The sequence below is a fragment of the Idiotropiscis lumnitzeri genome, chromosome 21 (genome assembly GCF_059441095.1).
Source record: "Idiotropiscis lumnitzeri isolate Australia: NSW breed Sydney's pygmy pipehorse chromosome 21, RoL_Ilum_1.0, whole genome shotgun sequence".
Lineage (NCBI taxonomy): Eukaryota > Metazoa > Chordata > Actinopteri > Syngnathiformes > Syngnathidae > Idiotropiscis > Idiotropiscis lumnitzeri.
In genome coordinates, this window is record NC_142411.1 from 2,788,130 (window position 1) to 2,807,265 (window position 19,136).

Sequence of the window (19,136 nt, forward strand, 5' to 3'; positions counted from 1 at the left end):
ATTGACTGGAAACCGACACCTTTAAGGGCTTCATTCATGCTAACGCACGGGGGCGATGATAGCTCGCGTGGCATCACGATTTTGTTCATACTTTGCCCCTGGGTGATTTTTTTTTTTTTTTTATGAGCTTTTTCCTTCACAGAAGTCATTGTTGGTTTTTTTTCCAAAGGATCTGACTTCTCAACAGTACCTTTCATAAATCCCCCCCCCCCCCAAAAAAAAACCAGTTGTTTGCTGTAGTACTAAGAATGACCTGTGAGGGGCAGCACCCAGATTGACAGAAAACAAAACAAAAAAATAATAAAAAAACAGACCCTTTATCATGCGCTAAAAGTATAATATCAGATTTTCGGCTTAGTTGACTTTGATAGGAATGTGGGGAAGAAAAAAAATGCTGAAACGTGATAAAAAAATGAAACGCTGCCAGCTGACAGACAGACTTAATACGAGTGGCGTAGCAAATAATTTTTTTATTTAAACTGATAAGCACAAAAGTGGCTAAACGTTTGTTCTGAGTATCACAAATATGGTTTTAAATTATTCCATTTTTGAGTCGAAGCTATCATAGTTGTATCGTTGCCGGGCTTGGGATTCATGGCGAGCCCCCGTCAGTGTGCTGTACTTGCAACCCGTCCCACACACGCAGGGTGTGGAAGGTTCCGTTTTTATCACTGTGACGTTTCCATTTCACATGCAGCCTACGGAGCTCTTGCGCTCACATCCATGTTTCCTGTGGCCACACCGAGGCACAAAACAGGCCACTTAACATTAGTGACGGCAGATCAGGCACAAATTCTTCCACTTCCTGACTTGGGCCATGGGAAAAGTTTGATTTAGATTGACAGCGAGCGATAACAGGACGACGGCCCTCCAGAATAACGTTACAGGGTTAAACGGCGATTACCTCCGCCAAGCATGAACGTGCAAAAGGCGAAAGGTATCTTTAATCATCCTTGCCAGGGCAAAAGTAGCCGGATACGTAATTTCAGTTTGAAAATAACTTGTCAGTTTACTTGTTGCTTGAGAGCAAGGGTCTCAAACTGGCGGCCCATGGGACCATTTGCGGCTCATGGGATGATATTTTGTGGCTCGCTTCTTGACAAAGTTTAACGTTTTTGCCGCATTGAATCCGTCAGCCACGTTCCGAGGAACTGTTAATGTTCTGATTGTGAACTCTCACTAAAAAGGATTGGAATACTTTTTTTGAATTCTTGAAACACTTTTTTTGGGGGGGGCAGAATACTTAATGTGGGCCAGACACACCCTGACTCTATCTCCAGCTGCCCTCACATAAATTGAATTTGACACCCCTGTGCTAGCATCACTGGTTACAATTAAGTTTGGTCACGTAACATATTAAACTTCCAAAGCATGTTGTCAAACTCAAGGCCCAGGGGCCAGATCTGGCCCTCGATCTCATTTTATATGGCCCGCAAACAGCAAATCATGAGCCTTAACTTCCTGTTTCAAGCACATTTTAGTCACTTTTAACATTGAGATTTTGCCATTTATTTGTGTACGATGTGTCCCGTCCACAAAAACGAGTTTGACACCCCGGATCTAAAGCAACAATGTACTTGAATAAAGGCACAGATACGCAGAAAAAAAAAACACTCAAGTACAGTAAATATGTATTTGAACTTTGTTGCTTCCCACCAGTACCCAAAATATGAGAATAAAAGTGTCTGTTGGGCTATTTTAAAATATTTTGTAAAAAGCGATAAGCGCGTTGTTTGTCCTTGTGACTGAAACGTGTCAAGCCACCAAAAAAAAAAGTAGAAATGTGAAAAGTGGCGCGGCCTTCCGTGCGTGACTGTATCTCACCTCGTCCGTAATGCACAGCAGATGGGACGGATGATGACCTTCCTCCACTCTTTTCACGGATGTCTTTGCAAACCCCGCCGTCGCCACCCGCCGTCAGCCTGGCCTCCGCCCTCATCTGGAGGGGCGGCCAGCTCCAGCCATGGAACGCGGTGATTAATCACGCGACGCGGAGGCCGCGGGAACTTCGGCGGACACAGAGAAGACTTTGTGTCGGGGAAACACAGGTAATTGTCCGCCATGACGCCGCGGCCTGCTGGGGAGTCGGCGAGGGTAGACTTTGTGCGGGTGTTGACATAACCTCGGTCGGGCTTACGATGTTCCGACGGCCCGCGATACATTTCCGATTTTATATCCTGGTTTAGTGGCTTGCTAGGAGGATTACAATACTATATTTTTTAACTTAGTTCATATTTTTGTTGCGTATGATATGCTGACTAACGCACTTATAATTAGTCGCAGGTGTGGTTTTGGACCAAACCACCCAATACTGGTGGAAATTTAGGACGCGCCCCTCATAGCCTTGCAAATGGTATCGCCCAACAGGTGACCGTGTAATCAACCAATCAAATTTAGCTAACTCTAACCAGCCTCGGTGAGCTGGTGTTTTGCGCGTGTGCAACACAGTCTAGAGGTACTGGTTCGAATCCTCCTTCATGTGTGGAGTTTTCCCCCCATTTCCAATGCCTGGCAAGATGGGAGAAGAGAAAAATATTTTCGACTTCCTTTTTTGCCACCAATCACACGATTCAGCAAGATGCGCCATGAAATGAAAAGTAAAAGGAGTAAAAAATATTTACTTCCCTTTGTGCTTGAGCGTCAATGTTATCTTAGATTCTGAATTTGTTTAATCCATTCTACTTTATGAAGAATCCTTGACTTTTTAATTTTCCATCATGCTTATTTTCATATCGATTCAAAACAAAAAATGAGATGTCAGAAAAGATCCAGGACAGGTGTCACAAAAGCTATCAAATGCAAAAATCTCAAAATGTCACCTTGAAAGCAAACCTGGAGTCGAACATACTTTTCCGGAGTTTCTCCACCACACCTTGATACATTTCTGGAAGGATTTTTCCACGTCGTCACAGCCATGTTGATGCCTTCAGAGCGGATGCCCTTGTTGACCTTTTGAGCTTGGGAAAGCAGAAAAAAAATCAGTGACGTTAAGTGAGTGGTGAGGTTGTACAACCAGTCTAATCCGGGACCAGTTGTTTACGTGACAGGGTTGATGCCATGGAGCCGAGTCAATCAAAAACAAGTGTCAAATCTGCTTTTCACAGGCCCAGCAGGAAGTGGCGCAACAGTGATGTCTCTGATGGTGACCCTGCAGACTGGCAGACATACAGGCGGGCCGGGACGGGACGGGTAGCTGCATCTTGGCAACCGGCGTGCTGTAGCGGAGGCGAGGAAGAAGATCACACAAACGCACACGGTGGTAGGGAGGGCTCCTTTTGTCTAATGATGGCTTTCATGTGAAAGGCGTATGCGTGACATCTGAGCAGTGTGCTCCTCCTCTGTTGACTTTTAATTAATAAGAACTGGTCGACGGCCATAATGCACTTAAGCAGAAATAATTTGAGGCCTATTGTGGGAATTTTGGAATGTGGCATCTCGTCTCATATCATCAAGGACCGGCTTTTGAATATTAGAACCAGGGTTAGAATACTAGTTTGAGATTTTTCATTTGTTAGTTTTATTTAAATTAAGTTTTTACAGCAATTTTGTTAGTTTTTTTAATTAGTGTTGTCAAGTGCAATATCTACATAAAAAAAGTCACCAAGTATTGTGTATTTAAACTGAACTACAATTCTCAAACAGCCAATACCGGGAAAATAAAATCATTTCAAATAAACCCTGAAAGATTGCTTTGACGCTGAAATTTGTTCCCATTTTTTTGCCTTACGATAACCACCGCCTCATGTGGAAAATTGCCCAGTTGGTTTCTTTCTTGCGTGTGTCGTTTGCGCAGAACAGTGATACAGAAGAAGACAGACACAGAACGACTTTCACAATGAGAACTCCCTTTTTGTAGGACTAAAAATGAATCAACACCACCACCATGGTGCCACATGCACAATGGAAGCTGCTGTCGAGATTTGAAAAGACATTCCAGTCGAGCTGAGCTTTAAGATGCAACTTAAATGCCCCATGAAACCACGCTTGTATCTTCTTACAGGACAGGTTTGCCATCTGGTGGACAAAGAGCGAAACTACAGGCCCATGCTTTCAAGTATTAAACCAAACTAAGTTTTCTTAACATTGGTAAAATGCTCAAAATGTTATCTTCCGTCTTGTCGATAAATTGATCATTTATTTGAATACTTTTGGGTGCAGCGGAGTAACAAAAAGAACTTTGGGAACTGCTGCTCTCCAAACTCCGCCACGACAAGGAGACACTCGAGGACAAACGTAGTAGGACACCTTACAGCAAAGTTCATTTTAATGGTCCCAAGTATTCTGAACAACTAAGTGTACACTCATGTAAAAGGAAACAAAATGAGAAGATATGACAAAATACATCATATCTAGAATTCCACTCAATCTTTAATCAAGACGGGATTACAAATTTCTCCAAAAAATCTGCAGTTTCAAAGGGCAAAAATGGTAAAACTAGCTCACCTACTGAGGTCTTTAAAAACCTGTTCAAGTGTGACTGAAAACATCCTGAACATTGAAAGGCAGGTCTTTTTTTTTTTTGTCGTCATTTACAAAAACAAAAAGGAAAAAAAAAAAAAAAAACAGAATGATTTTTGCGAGACAAAAAGAGAAAATGAAATGATTAAAGAAACGAAAACGCTGACTTTAGTTTCTCTTCTCTTCAGAGAAATGTCTGCCGGAGAACGACAACACTGATGACATCATCAAACTACAAGAACGACCGCTCTCTTTGTCTGGTCCTATACGCTAACTTAAAAAGGACACAAAAGCAACAGACAAGGAGGAGAGGAAGAAAAGAAGAAGAAGAAGAAGTGGAATCTGGAGAGGGGGGGGGTATGAGTGTGTGGGTCTGAATTGGCTGAACCATTTGGCCAAATGATGTCCTTCCCTGAGTGGGGGGGGGGCAGTGGGTGGGGGGGCAGTGGGGTTATGATCCAAGTGCTCCAAGCTCTTGGGGGATTTCAGTCTGCATATACATCGTTTTTCTTTTTTTTTTTTTTTAATGTGGTCATTTCCTCCATCAGCTTCATTCTAACAGTGAGCTCTTTCTCACCGCGCGGTCCGTCCGCCCGTCCGCCCCGACTTGACGTCCACCCGTCTGTCCTCTCAGACGCGTCTCCCTCCTGCTCTCCTGATTGGCACTTGTTTGAATCGGGCTGGTCGAAGCGGGGGAGGAGGAGGAGGAGGAGGAGGAGGAGGAATCCGTCCGTGTCCGTCTCCTCTCGCGACCGGCCATCAAAATGTGGCTTTTCATTCATTCATTCGATTTGTTCAAGGTTGATCATTCCCGTGTGAAGAAAAAATTCCTGTGTTCGAAAAAAAAAAAAAAAAACGTCTGAATGGAGCACAAACAGAGACGGCGGCGCGTCTTTAGGAGTTCAGTTTGGACTTTTTCAAGGGCGGCAGGGGGTCGTCTTTGCTCTCTCCTTCCTCCTCCTCGTCGTCTTCATCGTCTTCATCGTCATCGGGGTAGTCCACCAGTCCTACTAATCCTCCCTGCAGAAGACAAAGGATTAGACGCGAATGGAGCAAAAAAAAATCTGCGCAGACCCAATTGCCCAACGTTACTTTTTTTTTTTTTTTTCTTTAACCATACCTTTGTAGTTACCGCCGGAGTGGCGCCCGAGCTCCGCGTTCCCGAGCTCGGAGACTCAGGCGAGCCGGGAGAACCGGGATTGAGGGAGGCGGATGACGGCGGGCTTGACAGGCTGGTTTTGGTGGAGCCAGAAAAGGAGAGTTTGAAGCTCGGGTTCTGCCTGCCCGCCAAGCTCGACTTCCCCAGAACTTCCTTGTCGTCCGCGTCCTTCACTGCGGGCAGAGATGGACCCGAGATGGCGCTAAGCAACACTTCAAAAGTCACACACAATTGAAACACTACTGTCAACATTTATCAACACTGCTAATCTCTTGCGTTTTGTTTTGATAATCCAAAATGTGTGCCGTTCACAAACAAAACAAAAGAAAAGCGACTTGCATTTCTTCCTCTCCATGAACTTGCTTATGGGTTCCATGAGGTCCTCCTCGCTCTTCATCTTTTCCGAGGGCCGCACGACGGCCTCGCCATCTTCGAGGTCCTCCTCGTCCGTGTTGAACCACATCTCCTCCTCGTCCTCCAGTGTCCGCGCGTCGCGACGGAAGCGATGGTTCCTCAGGATGGAGCGCATGCTAATAAATGATAAGCGAAGCTCAACTTACTTTTTTTTTTTTTTTTTATAATACCGTGAAAATATTCCGTTCATTTATTTTATTTCCAATGGAAAACAAGTCTGACATCCTTCAACTTGAGCTCGTTGACCTTTGAACCCTGTTAATTTTCACACAACAACACATGGCTCAAATGTGAAGCCATCTCTCTACCTGTCTAATTTGGGGTTGTCCTGCCTCTCGCGCTGCTGTTCGTAGCGCAGCTTAAGGCCCTTGAAGGTCTGCACATAATCCACATCCTCCAGAGACTTCCAATAATTCTCAATAATGTGAGCGGTGAGAGACTTTACATCCTCCTAGGAGCAATGGAAAAGAGGAGAGGGAGGGCGATGTGGGCAGGACGGGTGCGAATGGAAAGGATGGGAAGAAGGAGGAGGGGGGGGGGGTGCCACATGGAAAAAGAAAAGCAGCAGCACAGGGGAGGAAGTGGAAAATACACCGTACAAATTAATAGGCATCCTTTAAATTGTTTACATCTCCGAATTTTGTAATTGATAGTTTTTTGTTTTTTTTTATATATAAAAAAAAAAAAATACTCACCACACGGACGTACTCAAACATCTCAATAATAGCCGAGTTCATGAGATTGTAGCGCGAGCCGTTCTTGAGAAAGGCCTTGACGACGGGCTCGAAGAGGAAATTCCTCATAATGTAGCGGTTGTAGAATTCATCCTTGAGACCGATGATTCGCCGCATGAACCGCAGGGCACCTGGCGCGAGACAAGAAAACGTTCAGAAAACGACAAGACGGCAAGAGGCTTGAAAAAAAAAAATCGCATTTGGTGTGAACTCACATAGTGCCAAGAAAGCGTGTTGCGAGGCTGTGAGCACCAGGACCCTCCTGAGAATGTCCTTGTTGATGATGTAGTTCTTGATGTGATAAGTGTGGTGCTCCACGCAAAATGTCAGCAGTTCCAAAATGAGCGCCAACAACTGCGATGTTTGGAAATCATCTACGAGGAGGACGAATATTTGGTCATCATTATTTTTGTTTTTTTTCCCGGACGCAAGCATCTGCGCTTGTTGGCGTTGACATGGGCGCACCTTTGCTGGGCTTTTCCTCGGTGGTGTTGGCCAGCAGCGGCGCTGACAGGACGTGCATACAGTGCTTGTAGAAGAAGCTCAGGAATTCCGTCTTTTCGGTTTTCTGCAGAAAAAGGGAGATGACACATTGTTGTGTGACACTTTGTGAAACTCTGGCATCCACTTAAAAAAAAAAATGGTACTCAGCCTCACAAAAAAATAAATCACGGCGACTTGTATTCAATATGAACTCACATTTGCGGTGGCCAGCATGTTTTCTGGATCAACCAGAGTTCGGAGAAGACCCATCAGCTGCACGGCGCCTCCCAACTCGGGGTCAGTGTCACAGATCATGTGTTCGATGATGAGGTTGATCAGTAGGATGTCCTGGAAGGGACATAAAACAGAAATTTGTTTCATACGACGGCCTGACCCGTATGGATTTTTGACAGGAAAAAAAAAAAATTCTAAATATATATATATAATGCAGAAAATATTCTTTTCCAGTGTCTCAAGTTTGTACATGGATAAATAAAGTGCTTTGAATTCCTGCCGAATACTCACGTCGTCATTTTGCTGAGACTCCTGCATGACAAATTCTCGTACCATGGAGGGGTTGTACTCCACCAGATAAGAGAAAATATCGGTCGCCGCCCCCCGCACCTGAACGTCATCCATTCCCTGTCACAAGCACAGTTTGCGTCAATCAGTGGAGTCTTTATGTTTCGTCAAACGAGGTAAACAGGAACAATGGGCACATATTATTTCAATTGCTGCTGCTTCAAAAAAAAAAAAAAAAAGGATGCAACAGAAAAACAGGAACAAGTGCCGCAGCTTCTGTCTCAACTCACCAGGATGACCTCCAGTGCAGGCAGAATGCCCATATTGGACAGTGTCTTGAAGAAGGCATCTCTGTTTTGAGGTTGTAATGTTTGTGAGAACGCACAGAATTCCTTCAAGAAGTTCACCTGCGAGGCCAAAAGGCGTTTGTGAAATGAGTAACATTTTCCAAACGACTGCCGCCACGAATCGCCGTCATACCAGCTCGTGTCTTTTGTCATCGTCTGTCGCCTCGTCCGTTAGCTGTGCAAAAAGATCGGTCAGGAACTTCTCGTCGTCCTGTCGTCGAAGAAGGGAAGCAAGTGGTGAGGCATGAAAATAATCGGAAACTACATTCTCTAAATTCCGACTTGAAACGAATGTGCGTTCTTGACTTGGATCTACGCTACTTCAAGCGAGAATATGGCGGCCAACCCCGCACTGAATGTCACCTGAGGCAACGGCACACACTTCAGTTTTTATCTATTCAGCGTAAAAGGTTTATACAACAATTCTTGGTTTCTATGGAAACACACTTTACACAAAAAGTCACGTGATCATTGGGGAGGGAAAAAAAAAAAAGTCAGCCGGAACAACAGGAATGTTCCCGATAGGAGACCTTTGATTAGTCAAACAAAGGATTTATGGTACAGTCAGCTTTGCACGGGAAGCATTTTGATTCGTTTACTGCCATTGACGGCTAAAGACGTCAAATATATATATATTTTTTTTTTTTTACTCAACTGGTCATGAATGAGTTAATTTTGTATTACAATTTTTTTTTACAGTAAATTAAGTTTTCCAAAACGTCAAACTAACTGAAATGTTGCAGAGGAAAGGTGCAGAGAAGTTCCCAGAAAATGAACGGAAAATTGGACGAAATAGATTCTGTGGGCTAAATGTTTGATGACCAAGGACGGATGACGACGGCAGCTCACCTGAAGCATGCCCACAATCTCCACCTTGTTGAAGAAGATGAAGGAGTGCAGGGTGGACAGCATGTTCTCCTCAAAGACGGAGGGAGTGGGCAGTACCATGTCCTGAATGTACTGCACCCGATACGTCTGGTGGATTTTCTGCCGGAGTTCCGGGTCCGAGATGGGGATCACCTCCTTAAAGCGGGCCGTCTTTGTGAGGAACTCGCGGTGCCGCCGCGGTTGCTGGAGCGCCGGGTCAAACTCCAGGCAACCGATGACGTCCATGATGCACTCGTCCGAGAACATGACCTCGAAGAGCGCCGTGCGGTTGAGCAGGAAAATGCCTTTGATGATTTCGTAGAGGTGGTGCAGTCCCTCGCGGTTCTCCAGATCCTCGCACACGCGGAACAGTTCGAGGAGCTTGCGGATGTAGCCTTCGTTCTCCACGGCCAGCGCCAGTTTCTCGCGCCGCAGCGGCGACGGCAGCGAGGAGGCCACCAGCTCCGCCAAGTCCTCCAGCCGATTCAGCTCGCACGGCGGCAGCTCCAAACCGGGCGACGACATGTCGTCGAAGCGCTCCTCTTCCAGCTCGTCCACCACATCTTGGGTGATGTCCACAGACGGGTCCTTTCCTTGCACCTTGAGGATAGAAAAAAAATAAATCAGTGCTGATCCAGACGCAAGTGGGGCTTGGAAAAGTTTGAGACACGTGATTCAGTTTGCTATGATCAGAATATTTTTTTTAATAAAAGAAATATCCACAGCCACTTAAGTGCTTGATCCTGCTGACACAAATATTTTACAGAACGATTCTCTGTGACTCTCCTTCTAGACGCAAACTCAAAATGCCCTTGACAACAAAATAAACACAGGTGCACGCAAGGAGTGGGAGCGTTCAATAACCTGGCAAATCTTCTCCCAGATCTCATCGCAGCCGGCTTTCTCCTGGAAGCTGAGGGCCAAATCGTAGTTTTCGGCCTCTGACCACACAATGAGCGTGTCCTGTCAAAAAGACAAGACGCAAAACGTGCATATCAACACATACGAAATACGAAACGGTGACGCTGCACTTGGGGGTTACAAAAAGCACCAACCTGCTGTTTCTGGTACGCTGTGTTCGTGTTTATTTTGGACTCCAGTAGTAGAGAACCTTGAGGGCAACAAACAGAGGAAACAAATCAGAGCGAAAGGTATTGACTTTGGGAATTAACAAAGTACTTAGTTAAGTAGGTGCTTGAGTATTTATTTTTCGCACATTTTGTACTCCTTATTTCAAACTAGACTCTTTACTTTTGCCAACCTTTGGAGAAGACAAATTGTAAAAATGATGATAAAAGACGGACAAAGTAATGACATTTTTCCATTTAACTTTTGTATTTTGTTTTATTGTAGGGAGCGATGTCCACATCAGTTTTGATTAAGGCTGATCGCAAGTGACTGACGTCAAGTGTAGGTAAGATGTTTTTATGCCGAGGATAACGCCCATGAAATCCAAAATATTGGGACGAAGTCAAAGTGTCCATGTGTAGTGATGTGCACATGCATTTTCTTTTTTTCCCCGTACTTCTACAGTAGAAGTTCGACTTAAGTATGAAGTGTGATGACTTACACCACCTCAGAGTACTTCTGGTGAATGGTACAGTGTCTGTCAATGTGTGCACATGCCTGCTAAACGTACTCACCATCACTTTCGGCTCGCACCAGGAGAGAAGTGCCTTTCAGTCGGTCCACATACCCCGACGAGACGTGTCCGGTGCCGCGGTCGTCCCACTGTCGGTCCTCATTGAGGGTATAGACTTTGACTCGTCTTCGAGTGTCCGTCATCCTGCCAAGTGGTCGTAAGTGGTCCCCACACCCCCCACCTTGCAGCCAACCCCTGCTGGGCTGTTACAGGGCACCTGCTTCACCTTAGTAACGCCACAACTTCACCAAATTCAACTATCGGACCCGGTCCAACAATCGAACACGACAGCGCCTTTACGAGCTGGTCAGACGAGCCCGACAATTCCTCCTCGGTAGCAGGTGCAACTCTATATTCACACCAATGTTTTTACGCATAACATTACCATCATTTTTTTTTTAATTAACACGAATTACATAAAAGCCACCATGAAGAGTAGTAACAACAAAACATGTTAAATGCACAACGCGGAGGGGGTAGGAGTTTATATCACCGCTACGCCGCCCGATGTTGCCATTAATACGTGCCCATATATGTGCGGAAAAAAATCCAAAAGTCGACTAATTCTCCCCCCCAAACACTCTCCCGTTGTTGGTTGTGCTCACACACACTCGATGTTAGCGAATAGCAAAGCTAACAAGCTGACTTGCCTCCATGTAAACCAAATCCAAGCGATTCGTATAATGACCGCGTTAAGGCAAAATGACCCCAGTTGCACACCGAGAACATTATTTTCACATTTGCGGGCAGTACTGAGTCTTCTTAAAAATCCGAAACAATGTTTCGAAATAGCACTCAATAATGCGCCAGCTGGCTAGCGCTAGCTGCTATTTCTTCGCAAAGTGTTCCGCCATGTTCTGGCTCGGGGCCGCGGAGAGAAAACTCTCTCCTTTCTGGTACTTATACATCCCAAAAATAATGCCAAGCAACAAGCCGTGAGCGTCAAATTACTTCGAGCGTTTTGCTTTACACCGTATTGCTATTTGTCATTCATTGGCGATGTCTTGCTCGGATATTTGCTAACAGTCCCCCGTGAGTATTCAGCCATCTTGGGCCCCAAACAGGCTGTACGGGGTTTCCAGCACAGCAACAACAGGGCAACCCGCCACATTTAAAGAGACAGTGCATGACGGAAGTCACGTTCGCTTTATTACGAGCACGTAACAAGTACTGAAATAGTTTTGTAAAAAAAAAAAAAAACATACTTTTGGGGCGAGTTTCCAATTGTTTTTTGTCAAAATAATGCTCGCATTTGGAGCGACTAAACATGCGGGAAGTATTTGGGACGTCAGGTTGAGGGTTCGATCCTTCATCCACGTGACCGTGTCGAAGTGTCCTTGAGCAAAAAACGGAACTCGCCAGTTGCTCCTGATGCTGCGTCATCAGTTGGTAAATGAGGAAACTGATCAAGTCATCAAATAGAAAAGTGGTACGTAAGTGAAAGTCAATTTATGGAAATGCAATATATTTTGCACACGTGGCTGGCGAAAAGTAGTTTTCTTTCAAAGCTGTTGTATAACAGCGCCATATCTCGGTATTTTTTAAATCGTAGCACAGAGGGTCTTCTGTTGCAGCAGGCAGAGATGGAAAACAGTCAGGACAGGGGCCGTCGAGGAACAGGATTGACAACTGTCCTAGGGCTTCAACTATTGTAATTGGGAGACACGTGGCGCACCCAAAGAAGTACGAAAAAATACTTTGGTAGCTTAACCCTAAATATATGTAGAGGTTGTATTAAACTAATCATCTTTAAACTTTGTGTGTTTCATCTCAGGAAGTTATTGAAATACTTTGTCGTTCACTGTTGCCGTGGTAATGTACCGTTTGTTTAAATCTGGGCGATAACTTATGAAACTTTTGCACACCAGACTTAATGTAATTACACATTTTGTTCTTTTAAAAAAAATAAGCAAAACAAAACCATGAGACCACCTTCTCCCATCACACACTTTTTTTTTTGTTTTGAAATAACACACCAACAACAAAATACGTTGAACTCGAACCAACAGTCATCGTATCACCAGAGGATCTTTATTAAGTGTCCAAAACAAAAGGGCAAATCACTTACAGTCAAAGAGGATGAGGAGTAGGGACTCAGTAAACAGGCAAAGTGCAAAGCCTACATAGACTTGAAGCAAGAGCCGTGGCGTCGACTTAACCCTCCAGAGAACCGGAGCGCAGGGCGTCTTGGTACGAGTGGCCGCCCTCTTTGGGCTCGGGAAAGAGCTTGATGAGGTCGTCGATACGCAGGATGGTGATGGCCGCCTCCGTGGCGAACTTCAGGCTTTTGGTCTTCACCATGGTGGGCTCGTACACGCCCGCCTGTCGGTTGTCCCGGGGCTTGCCGTTCAACAGGTCCAGACCAATCCTGACGCCGCAGAGCCAGCCATCGATACGTGATCGGTTGTGTTTGGAATCGATTCATTTTCCGAACAATTCTCAAAGAAACACTCACCACTTGAGATTCTTGCGTTCGGGATTGACCTGAGCCTCGTTGTGGAAGGCCCTCAGCTTGGCCACCAGGTCTGTCGAGTCCTGCGCCGCGTTGACGGCCAGCGTCTTGGGGATGACGAGCAGCGAGCGAGCAAACTCGGCGATGGCCAACTGCTCTCGGGAACCCTGAATAAAAAAAACATCACAACGCAAAAGGCGGCAACGTCACCCGTCGCGTCGACCTGGCGGGACCCTAACGACGTCGGTGGCGTTTTCCTCACCATGCTGGTGGCGTAATTCTCCAGATAGATTGACAAAGCCGCCTCGACGGCGCCCCCGCCCGGGACCACCGACTTGGACTCCAGCACCCTCTTGACCACGCAGAGCGCGTCGTGCAGCGAGCGCTCCATTTCGTCACACATGAAGTCGTTGGCCCCACGTAGAATGATGGACGCTGACGTGCGCGCTTTGGTGCTGCGATTTCCAAAAGCACTTTGTATGAAGCTGTGGTCGTTTTTAAAATGCTCAAAAAATACAATTGTGGGCATTTACTTCTTGACGAGAATGAGCTCATCGTCACAGATGCGTTCTTGCACGACCTCCTCGGCTTGACCCAACATGGTGGCCTCGAACGTCTCCTCGCCCTCCAAATTGGTCAGCGACGGGCAGATGGTGGCTGACGAAATGGACGAGGACAAATAAATACTTAAAATAACGTCGTCATACGCAGAAAAGTCAAGCCGGCTTGTCGTCTTACCGCCCGTGGCCTTGGCGATGCGTTTGAGGTCCCTCTTGAGAACTCTCCTCACCGCCATGGCGCCGACGTCCGCAAAGTACTTGAGGCACATGTCGTCGATGCCGCCGGTGGTCAGCACCACGGTGGCGCCGGACGCCAGAATCTTCTGGACCCTCTCCTTCGTGATGTCGGACTCCCTGCGACAAACGTTCCCATTTAAATCTAGAAATAATTATCTATATAAATAAATGTGTCAATCAACCTTTGTCGGATCTGGTCCAGCTTTTCTGGATCATTGATGACGACCTGGACCCCCATCTTCATTTTGGTCTTCTGCAAGCTGAAGTCCAGACAGGCAATCTTGGCGTTGAGAACTCGCTTTGTCATGCCTACGGACAAAATGAGACTTTTTCTCTCGCGTTTCATGTCATGCAAGTCCGGACACGAGTGTCTGGTCAGGAAAGAGTTGTCACGGGCGACAGGCCACAGTGACCACGATCTCCCCAAAACCATTTTGCTGTATCCCACGCGTATCACTGCCCACGTCACCGCAAAAGACAAGGCAGCAAACAAAAAATGGGAATGCGCTTTCCATTCGGGAATTTCCATCTTGCGGAAGCGACGTACCTTGCGAGCCCACCGTGCAGTTGAGTGCGTAGCCGTTCACCAAGAAGCTCTCCTTCTGGCTGCGACCGTGCGCTTTCAGCACATTGACAGAGTTGATGGGATATTTAGCCATCCCCTTGCCGTCCACAAACTTCACAGCCAGGGTGGCGTCCACCACCATGTTGGCGAAGAAGTCGGCGTCACTGACGACTCGGAGTTAAGGCGGCAATTGCGCACGGCCGGTTTGCTTTGGTAACATCTCAAAGCGGAAAGGATACACTCCGATGATCTTGGAGGACATGGAGGTCTTTGCTGCGTTGAGCAAGCACTCCCTGCCCAGGTCGTCTGTGCCGATGGTGAGATTCTCATTGATGTAGCGCACCGCCTCCCTGAAGCAACCAAGTCAAATCCCGTCAGACCGTCTCGAGTCAGCGACAGATGACCAACCTTGAACGGGGGGGGGGGTCTCACTTGCAAGCCAGGCGATAGCCGCTGATGACCGACGTGGGGTGAATCTTCTGCTTGACCAGTTCATCGGCACTCTTCAACAACTCCGCAGCGAGAATTACCTAGCACAGACGGCGATACGCGCAGAAGATTGATATTCGAGAACCTATTGACAGCATTTTATTTGGCAATAAACTAGCAGAAATTCCTGTTCCATCTTTTCATTAGAGGCAGCAGAAGTGAGGCTACGTATCCTCTTCAGACACAGATGGGCGTTTCTCTCTCCTGTTAGCATAGCCACACACCCGTAGCAGTAGGCAGACGCGTGGTACTATAACAGGACACGACAGCAAGCACCATGACAGGGACCGATCATCTTTTGACTTACCACAGACGTGGTCCCGTCCCCGACCTCCTTGTCCTGCAGGTCGGCCAGCTCGCACAGAACTTTGGCGGCCGGGTGCTCCACTTCCAGGAGCTTCAAGATGGTTGCTCCGTCGTTGGTGATGGTGACGTCCTACAGAAGCATTTGAGAATATGACAAACACAGTTTTATTTATATATATTAAAAATAAATAAATGGAAAAAGGTGGAGTGCGATCAACAAAACTCACCCCAATGTCGTCCACCAACATTTTGTCAAGGCCCACTGGTCCAAGGGAGCTCTTGACAATGTTAGCGATGGATGCTGCAGCCATGACTGAAATAAATTTTTTCATTTCTTTTCTATGAATGTGTCCAAGGGATAGTAATATTGAGTATTTGTGCATCATTAAATTATTTTTGTTCGCATTGTTCTGTCATTTTATTGGGTGAGGAAACACAGAAGCAACCACACCTTCAGATCAAGACAGAGTTCTTCTATCCCATTAGCATAGCAATCCATTCATGGTTTAAAGTGGATGGTACTTAAAATGGGATTCCAAAACAAGACTACGAGCAGTTAATGTTATTATCATCTTTTTACTTTGGGGGTGTCGCGTTAATGCTCTGCAAGGCATCCAACACAGCATGACAGCCACTTTTAAGCTAGCGTTAGCATAAAGCGCCGCACGTGCTATAGACGCAGCTAAAAGAATCGTTAATTTGTTGGCAATTACGCAGAGCAAAGAGTACAAAGAAGAAACTTAAACACGTCATGTAGGTAAGCGCGACCACTCACCATTTTGGGTGCGAACCGACTCGCCTGTTGTTCGCTGGCCGAGCACGTTTAACGGACCTTCCAGGAGCGACATTTTGGAACAGCACGCCACTCAGAAGAAAGAAAGCGGCGGCGCAGTGCACTATGGGTAAGACGGCCTCGTTCGGAAACTTCGAGAAAAAAAATGAATTTTCACACCAAAGGATGAATTGTGTACATTTCGTGAACTGATTTACACCAGAAAGATATAAAATGACTAAATATAAGGAAACAACGCGAATACCAAGTTTTTAACCTGATATTTTGTATAAACTACATATCCCATAAACGCGCTATTCTTCTTCGTGGATCTTGTTGGTGGAGCAAAGAAATCGGACATTGCGCCATCATGTGGTTATGTTCACGATGTGTTTGTTTTCGTAACGTTAAAAAAACGTTTGTAACAACTATGAATGGCAATTCAATTTAACGTATTTTTATTTCCTTTATACAGTATCAGAATGTTATTTAGTTGTATTTCCTTATTCAATTAAAATCTCAGAGCTGTTCCTGCCTCATCGTGCAGGTCCCATTTGATTGCCCGCTATTACGTCACATGCCTGAAAATGACGCATTTAATGACGACCGAAAATAAATCCCCCCCAAAAAACAAACAAACACAACACATAGTTTAGATTGAAATTTATTACCTCCAATACGTTGTTTGGTATGGCAATGACAAGTAGGCCGTTAAAAAAATACAATACACTTGAACTAAACATTTAAGCATCGTAAAGCATACTATGGCATACAAGAATAACTTTCCTAAAATGTACATCTTTACAAAGTGTTTACAAAGTAGACGTTTGAAGAAAAGTGCAAAAAAAAAAAGAAAAGAACGAGTCTGTGACGACCAACAATCCCCAACAGTGAAGCAGAGGACAAACGTATACAATGAAACAATCAAAAAAAAAAAAGAAAAACATACTTCATATAACAAACTTATAAGTTTGATGCATGTGTCCTGATATAAACAGCAAACCGTGATGTTGAGCTTTTTCTATCTTTATATTTGGAACTTGCATTCAGCAGTGCATAATAAAACCAAAACAAAACCTACCAATTCACAGTATTCGACTTGAATTTGGCGAATGAACACCCCCAAACATCGGAATAATCTTTTAATAAATACATTAGTCTTTCATTTACAACCTGTAATGGACCTGCCCTTGCATGAAAAGTCGTAAAATATCACAGGGATGCTTTTGAATAAATAAGATGGCGGGTGTAGTGTGTACTGAAGATGTCTTAAACATACTAATCAAAAACCTTTTAATCAACACCTCCCTTCAGCTGTGGATGTATACTCAGTAGTGTGATACATATTTGTGATTAAACACTCATTTTACATTTAAATCTCACGTCATGTACAGTAGGGATGGATATTTTTGCGACGTTGACTAGACAATTTAGCGATTGGGATGATGGCAATCGACAGAATTTCTATGTCCATCCCTCTTAAACTGTCCTTTACAATTGTCAAAGCTAGCCATTGTGGTCCCAGAATATAATTTGCAGTCACCAAAAAAAAAAAAAATCATGTGTTGTATCTTGTGTTCCAAATAAATATGAATCCTTAAGTGTCTTATTGATAATGCAAAAATATTAGCAAGTTTTAAAGCATAATTGTGAGCAAAATTGTCAAAGAGGGTTGAATCCTCAACCTGCAATCTCGCGTTATTTGCCTTTTATTTATCATTTATTGCTAAAATGCGTGCATGTGCAAAGTGACATCCAAGCCGTTCGGAAAACGTGCAAATTCGTGAAGCGTGTTGAATCCCGTGAGCACAATTTGATAAAATTCGCTAGGCGCTGAAAACGCCGATTAAAACAAAAGCGCTTGATCTGACGTGATTGGACCGCTTCAATAATCAGTAACACTCAGCGTCGTTGGATGACTTCGTGAGACGACGGGAAGTGCTCAGGCAGCTCGCGAGCGCGCCATCGTTCACCATGAACAACTTCCGCCTTTTATTTTGAAGCCTGTTAACAGAAAATCGAGCTATTTACAGTAACATGTTAAGTGTTTGAAAATATCTCTTTTGGCTTGTGCAGAACTTTGTGTTAAATTCCCTTTTGTTTGCGGGGTAACTGTTGGTTACGTATTAGTCGTAGCGGGATCCCTTTTTCGTCGAGGTCAACTCAGGCAAAGCTACTCGAGCTCAGACACTGAAACTTTTCCCGAAGCGACTGGACGATGTTGGGCTGGTTCTGCTGCGGTTCACTCCACAGATATTGCTCCAGATGTTCACGTTCCAGCGATCTCAGCGCGTCACCGGAGCGCACGGGCGTGCACGGCAAACTCCGCGAATGGACCAGACCCCGGTTTTGGTAGGTGCGGCCGCCTTGCCGCGCCTTCTCCGGTTCCGCTTCGTCCTCCGAGCGGATCTCCACGTAGTCGTCGTCGTCGTCGTCTTTAAAGTTGGCAAAGTAGTTCTGGGTGGCGGCGAGGATGCTCAAGGCCGACGCTCGGTTCAGGACCACCACGTGTTGGCCGTCGTGTAAGGTGAGGTCCGATTCGGCTGGCGTAGACCTCTCGGGGAGGCTACTCTGTCGACCGGCGCGGCCCAAACTGGGCCCGTGGAGTCTTTGTGAAGATGCGTTACATTTAAGTCCTGCCTGGTTGCTTTTTTCAGCCGGCTGGCAATTCAGAGAAGTGGCCGACTGACAGTTCCTAGACGGGGAGGACGGCGCGTTAAAGGAAGGATGTCGCTTGATGGTACTGTACACGTGCTCCTCTTGGTCGCTCGGCGCCGATATGCAGGAGCTCCATCTCTGGGACGGCGGGCTGCTCGGTGCGGCCGCGGCGGTCGGGAGAGACGGGATGGAGCAGGAAGACGCCAGTCGGCGCTGAGGGGTGGAAGCGGCGCGCGTGTTGTGCAAATCGCCGGTGGAGGGCATGAAGTTGGAGAGCTCGCCGTTGCTGTACGTGGAGTGGAGCCATTCCTCCTCCAGGGAGGTCTCAGGCATGGACGGAGAGGACGGAAGACCCGTCGGCGGGGAGGAATCCTTGAACACGACTTGGTCGTAAAGCTGGGAGTACTCGGCTATCCTGGCGCCTGGAGACGGGAGAAAAAGATTTCTGTTAGAAAAACACAAAAACATTTG

At 45.8% G+C, this 19,136-nt stretch overlaps 4 protein-coding genes and 1 non-coding gene across 9 annotated transcripts in view; all 5 read right to left on the reverse strand.

Annotated features, from left to right (window-relative positions):
* LOC148316445 (uncharacterized) overlaps nucleotides 1-2,042 on the reverse strand; it is a 60,279-nt gene extending 58,237 nt beyond the window's left edge. Inside the window, exon 1 of the mRNA XM_088286876.1 lies at nucleotides 1,825-2,042. Within this exon, the coding sequence (XP_088143002.1) occupies nucleotides 1,825-1,939 (115 nt within the window). The 5' untranslated portion in view covers nucleotides 1,940-2,042. The remainder of the gene's footprint in view (nucleotides 1-1,824) is intronic.
* A 2,624-nt stretch (nucleotides 2,043-4,666) lies between these two features.
* Nucleotides 4,667-11,703, reverse strand: ppp4r3a (protein phosphatase 4 regulatory subunit 3A). 2 transcript variants are annotated; one of them, XM_088286677.1, is made up of 15 exons: nucleotides 10,628-11,703; nucleotides 10,040-10,095; nucleotides 9,849-9,947; nucleotides 8,967-9,584; nucleotides 8,251-8,328; nucleotides 8,061-8,177; nucleotides 7,774-7,890; nucleotides 7,465-7,596; nucleotides 7,231-7,333; nucleotides 6,981-7,139; nucleotides 6,727-6,896; nucleotides 6,340-6,479; nucleotides 5,957-6,147; nucleotides 5,579-5,790; nucleotides 4,667-5,478 (listed from the first exon to the last, which is right to left on the reverse strand). In XM_088286677.1, the coding sequence occupies exons 1-15, from the start codon at nucleotides 10,767-10,769 to the stop codon at nucleotides 5,353-5,355; spliced, it is 2,460 nt and encodes an 819-aa protein (XP_088142803.1). In that variant the 5' UTR covers nucleotides 10,770-11,703; the 3' UTR covers nucleotides 4,667-5,352. The 2 variants fall into 2 exon arrangements, with proteins under 2 accessions (XP_088142803.1, XP_088142802.1); XM_088286676.1 differs by having other exon boundaries at nucleotides 6,340-6,482.
* A 932-nt stretch (nucleotides 11,704-12,635) lies between these two features.
* tcp1 (t-complex 1) lies at nucleotides 12,636-16,178 on the reverse strand. The gene is made up of 12 exons (XM_088286864.1): nucleotides 16,011-16,178; nucleotides 15,463-15,548; nucleotides 15,237-15,365; nucleotides 14,873-14,970; nucleotides 14,680-14,790; nucleotides 14,423-14,604; nucleotides 14,058-14,184; nucleotides 13,817-13,992; nucleotides 13,612-13,735; nucleotides 13,341-13,533; nucleotides 13,082-13,245; nucleotides 12,636-12,994 (listed from the first exon to the last, which is right to left on the reverse strand). The coding sequence occupies exons 1-12, from the start codon at nucleotides 16,081-16,083 to the stop codon at nucleotides 12,781-12,783; spliced, it is 1,677 nt and encodes a 558-aa protein (XP_088142990.1). The 5' UTR covers nucleotides 16,084-16,178; the 3' UTR covers nucleotides 12,636-12,780.
* Nucleotides 15,635-15,770, reverse strand: LOC148316448 (small nucleolar RNA SNORA29). Its single transcript, XR_015840254.1, has one exon. It is a non-coding gene; the product is annotated as a small nucleolar RNA SNORA29 (small nucleolar RNA).
* Nucleotides 16,179-16,655: 477 nt separating the features above from the next.
* LOC148316449 (pleckstrin homology domain-containing family G member 1) overlaps nucleotides 16,656-19,136 on the reverse strand; it is a 44,232-nt gene continuing 41,751 nt past the window's right edge. For all 4 annotated transcript variants that reach the window (XM_088286636.1, XM_088286637.1, XM_088286635.1 and 1 more), the window contains one exon: nucleotides 16,656-19,087. In XM_088286636.1, coding sequence (XP_088142762.1) covers nucleotides 18,171-19,087 — 917 coding nt within the window. In that variant the 3' untranslated portion in view covers nucleotides 16,656-18,170. The remainder of the gene's footprint in view (nucleotides 19,088-19,136) is intronic.

Coding starts and splice junctions, on each gene's coding strand:
- ppp4r3a (XM_088286676.1), bottom strand. CDS start 10,769: ATGACGGACACTCGAAGACGAGTCAAAGTCTATACCCTCAATGAGGAC. Junction 9,948..10,039: donor CAGCGTACCAGAAACAGCAG/GTTGGTGCTTTT, acceptor TCTTTTTGACAG/GACACGCTCATTGTGTGGTC. Junction 6,483..6,726: donor TGTTTGAGTACGTCCGTGTG/GTGAGTATTTTT, acceptor CATTGCTCCTAG/GAGGATGTAAAGTCTCTCAC.
- tcp1 (XM_088286864.1), bottom strand. CDS start 16,083: ATGTCGCTCCTGGAAGGTCCGTTAAACGTGCTCGGCCAGCGAACAACA. Junction 15,549..16,010: donor GTCGGTTCGCACCCAAAATG/GTGAGTGGTCGC, acceptor AATTTATTTCAG/TCATGGCTGCAGCATCCATC. Junction 15,366..15,462: donor TGTTGGTGGACGACATTGGG/GTGAGTTTTGTT, acceptor ATGCTTCTGTAG/GACGTCACCATCACCAACGA.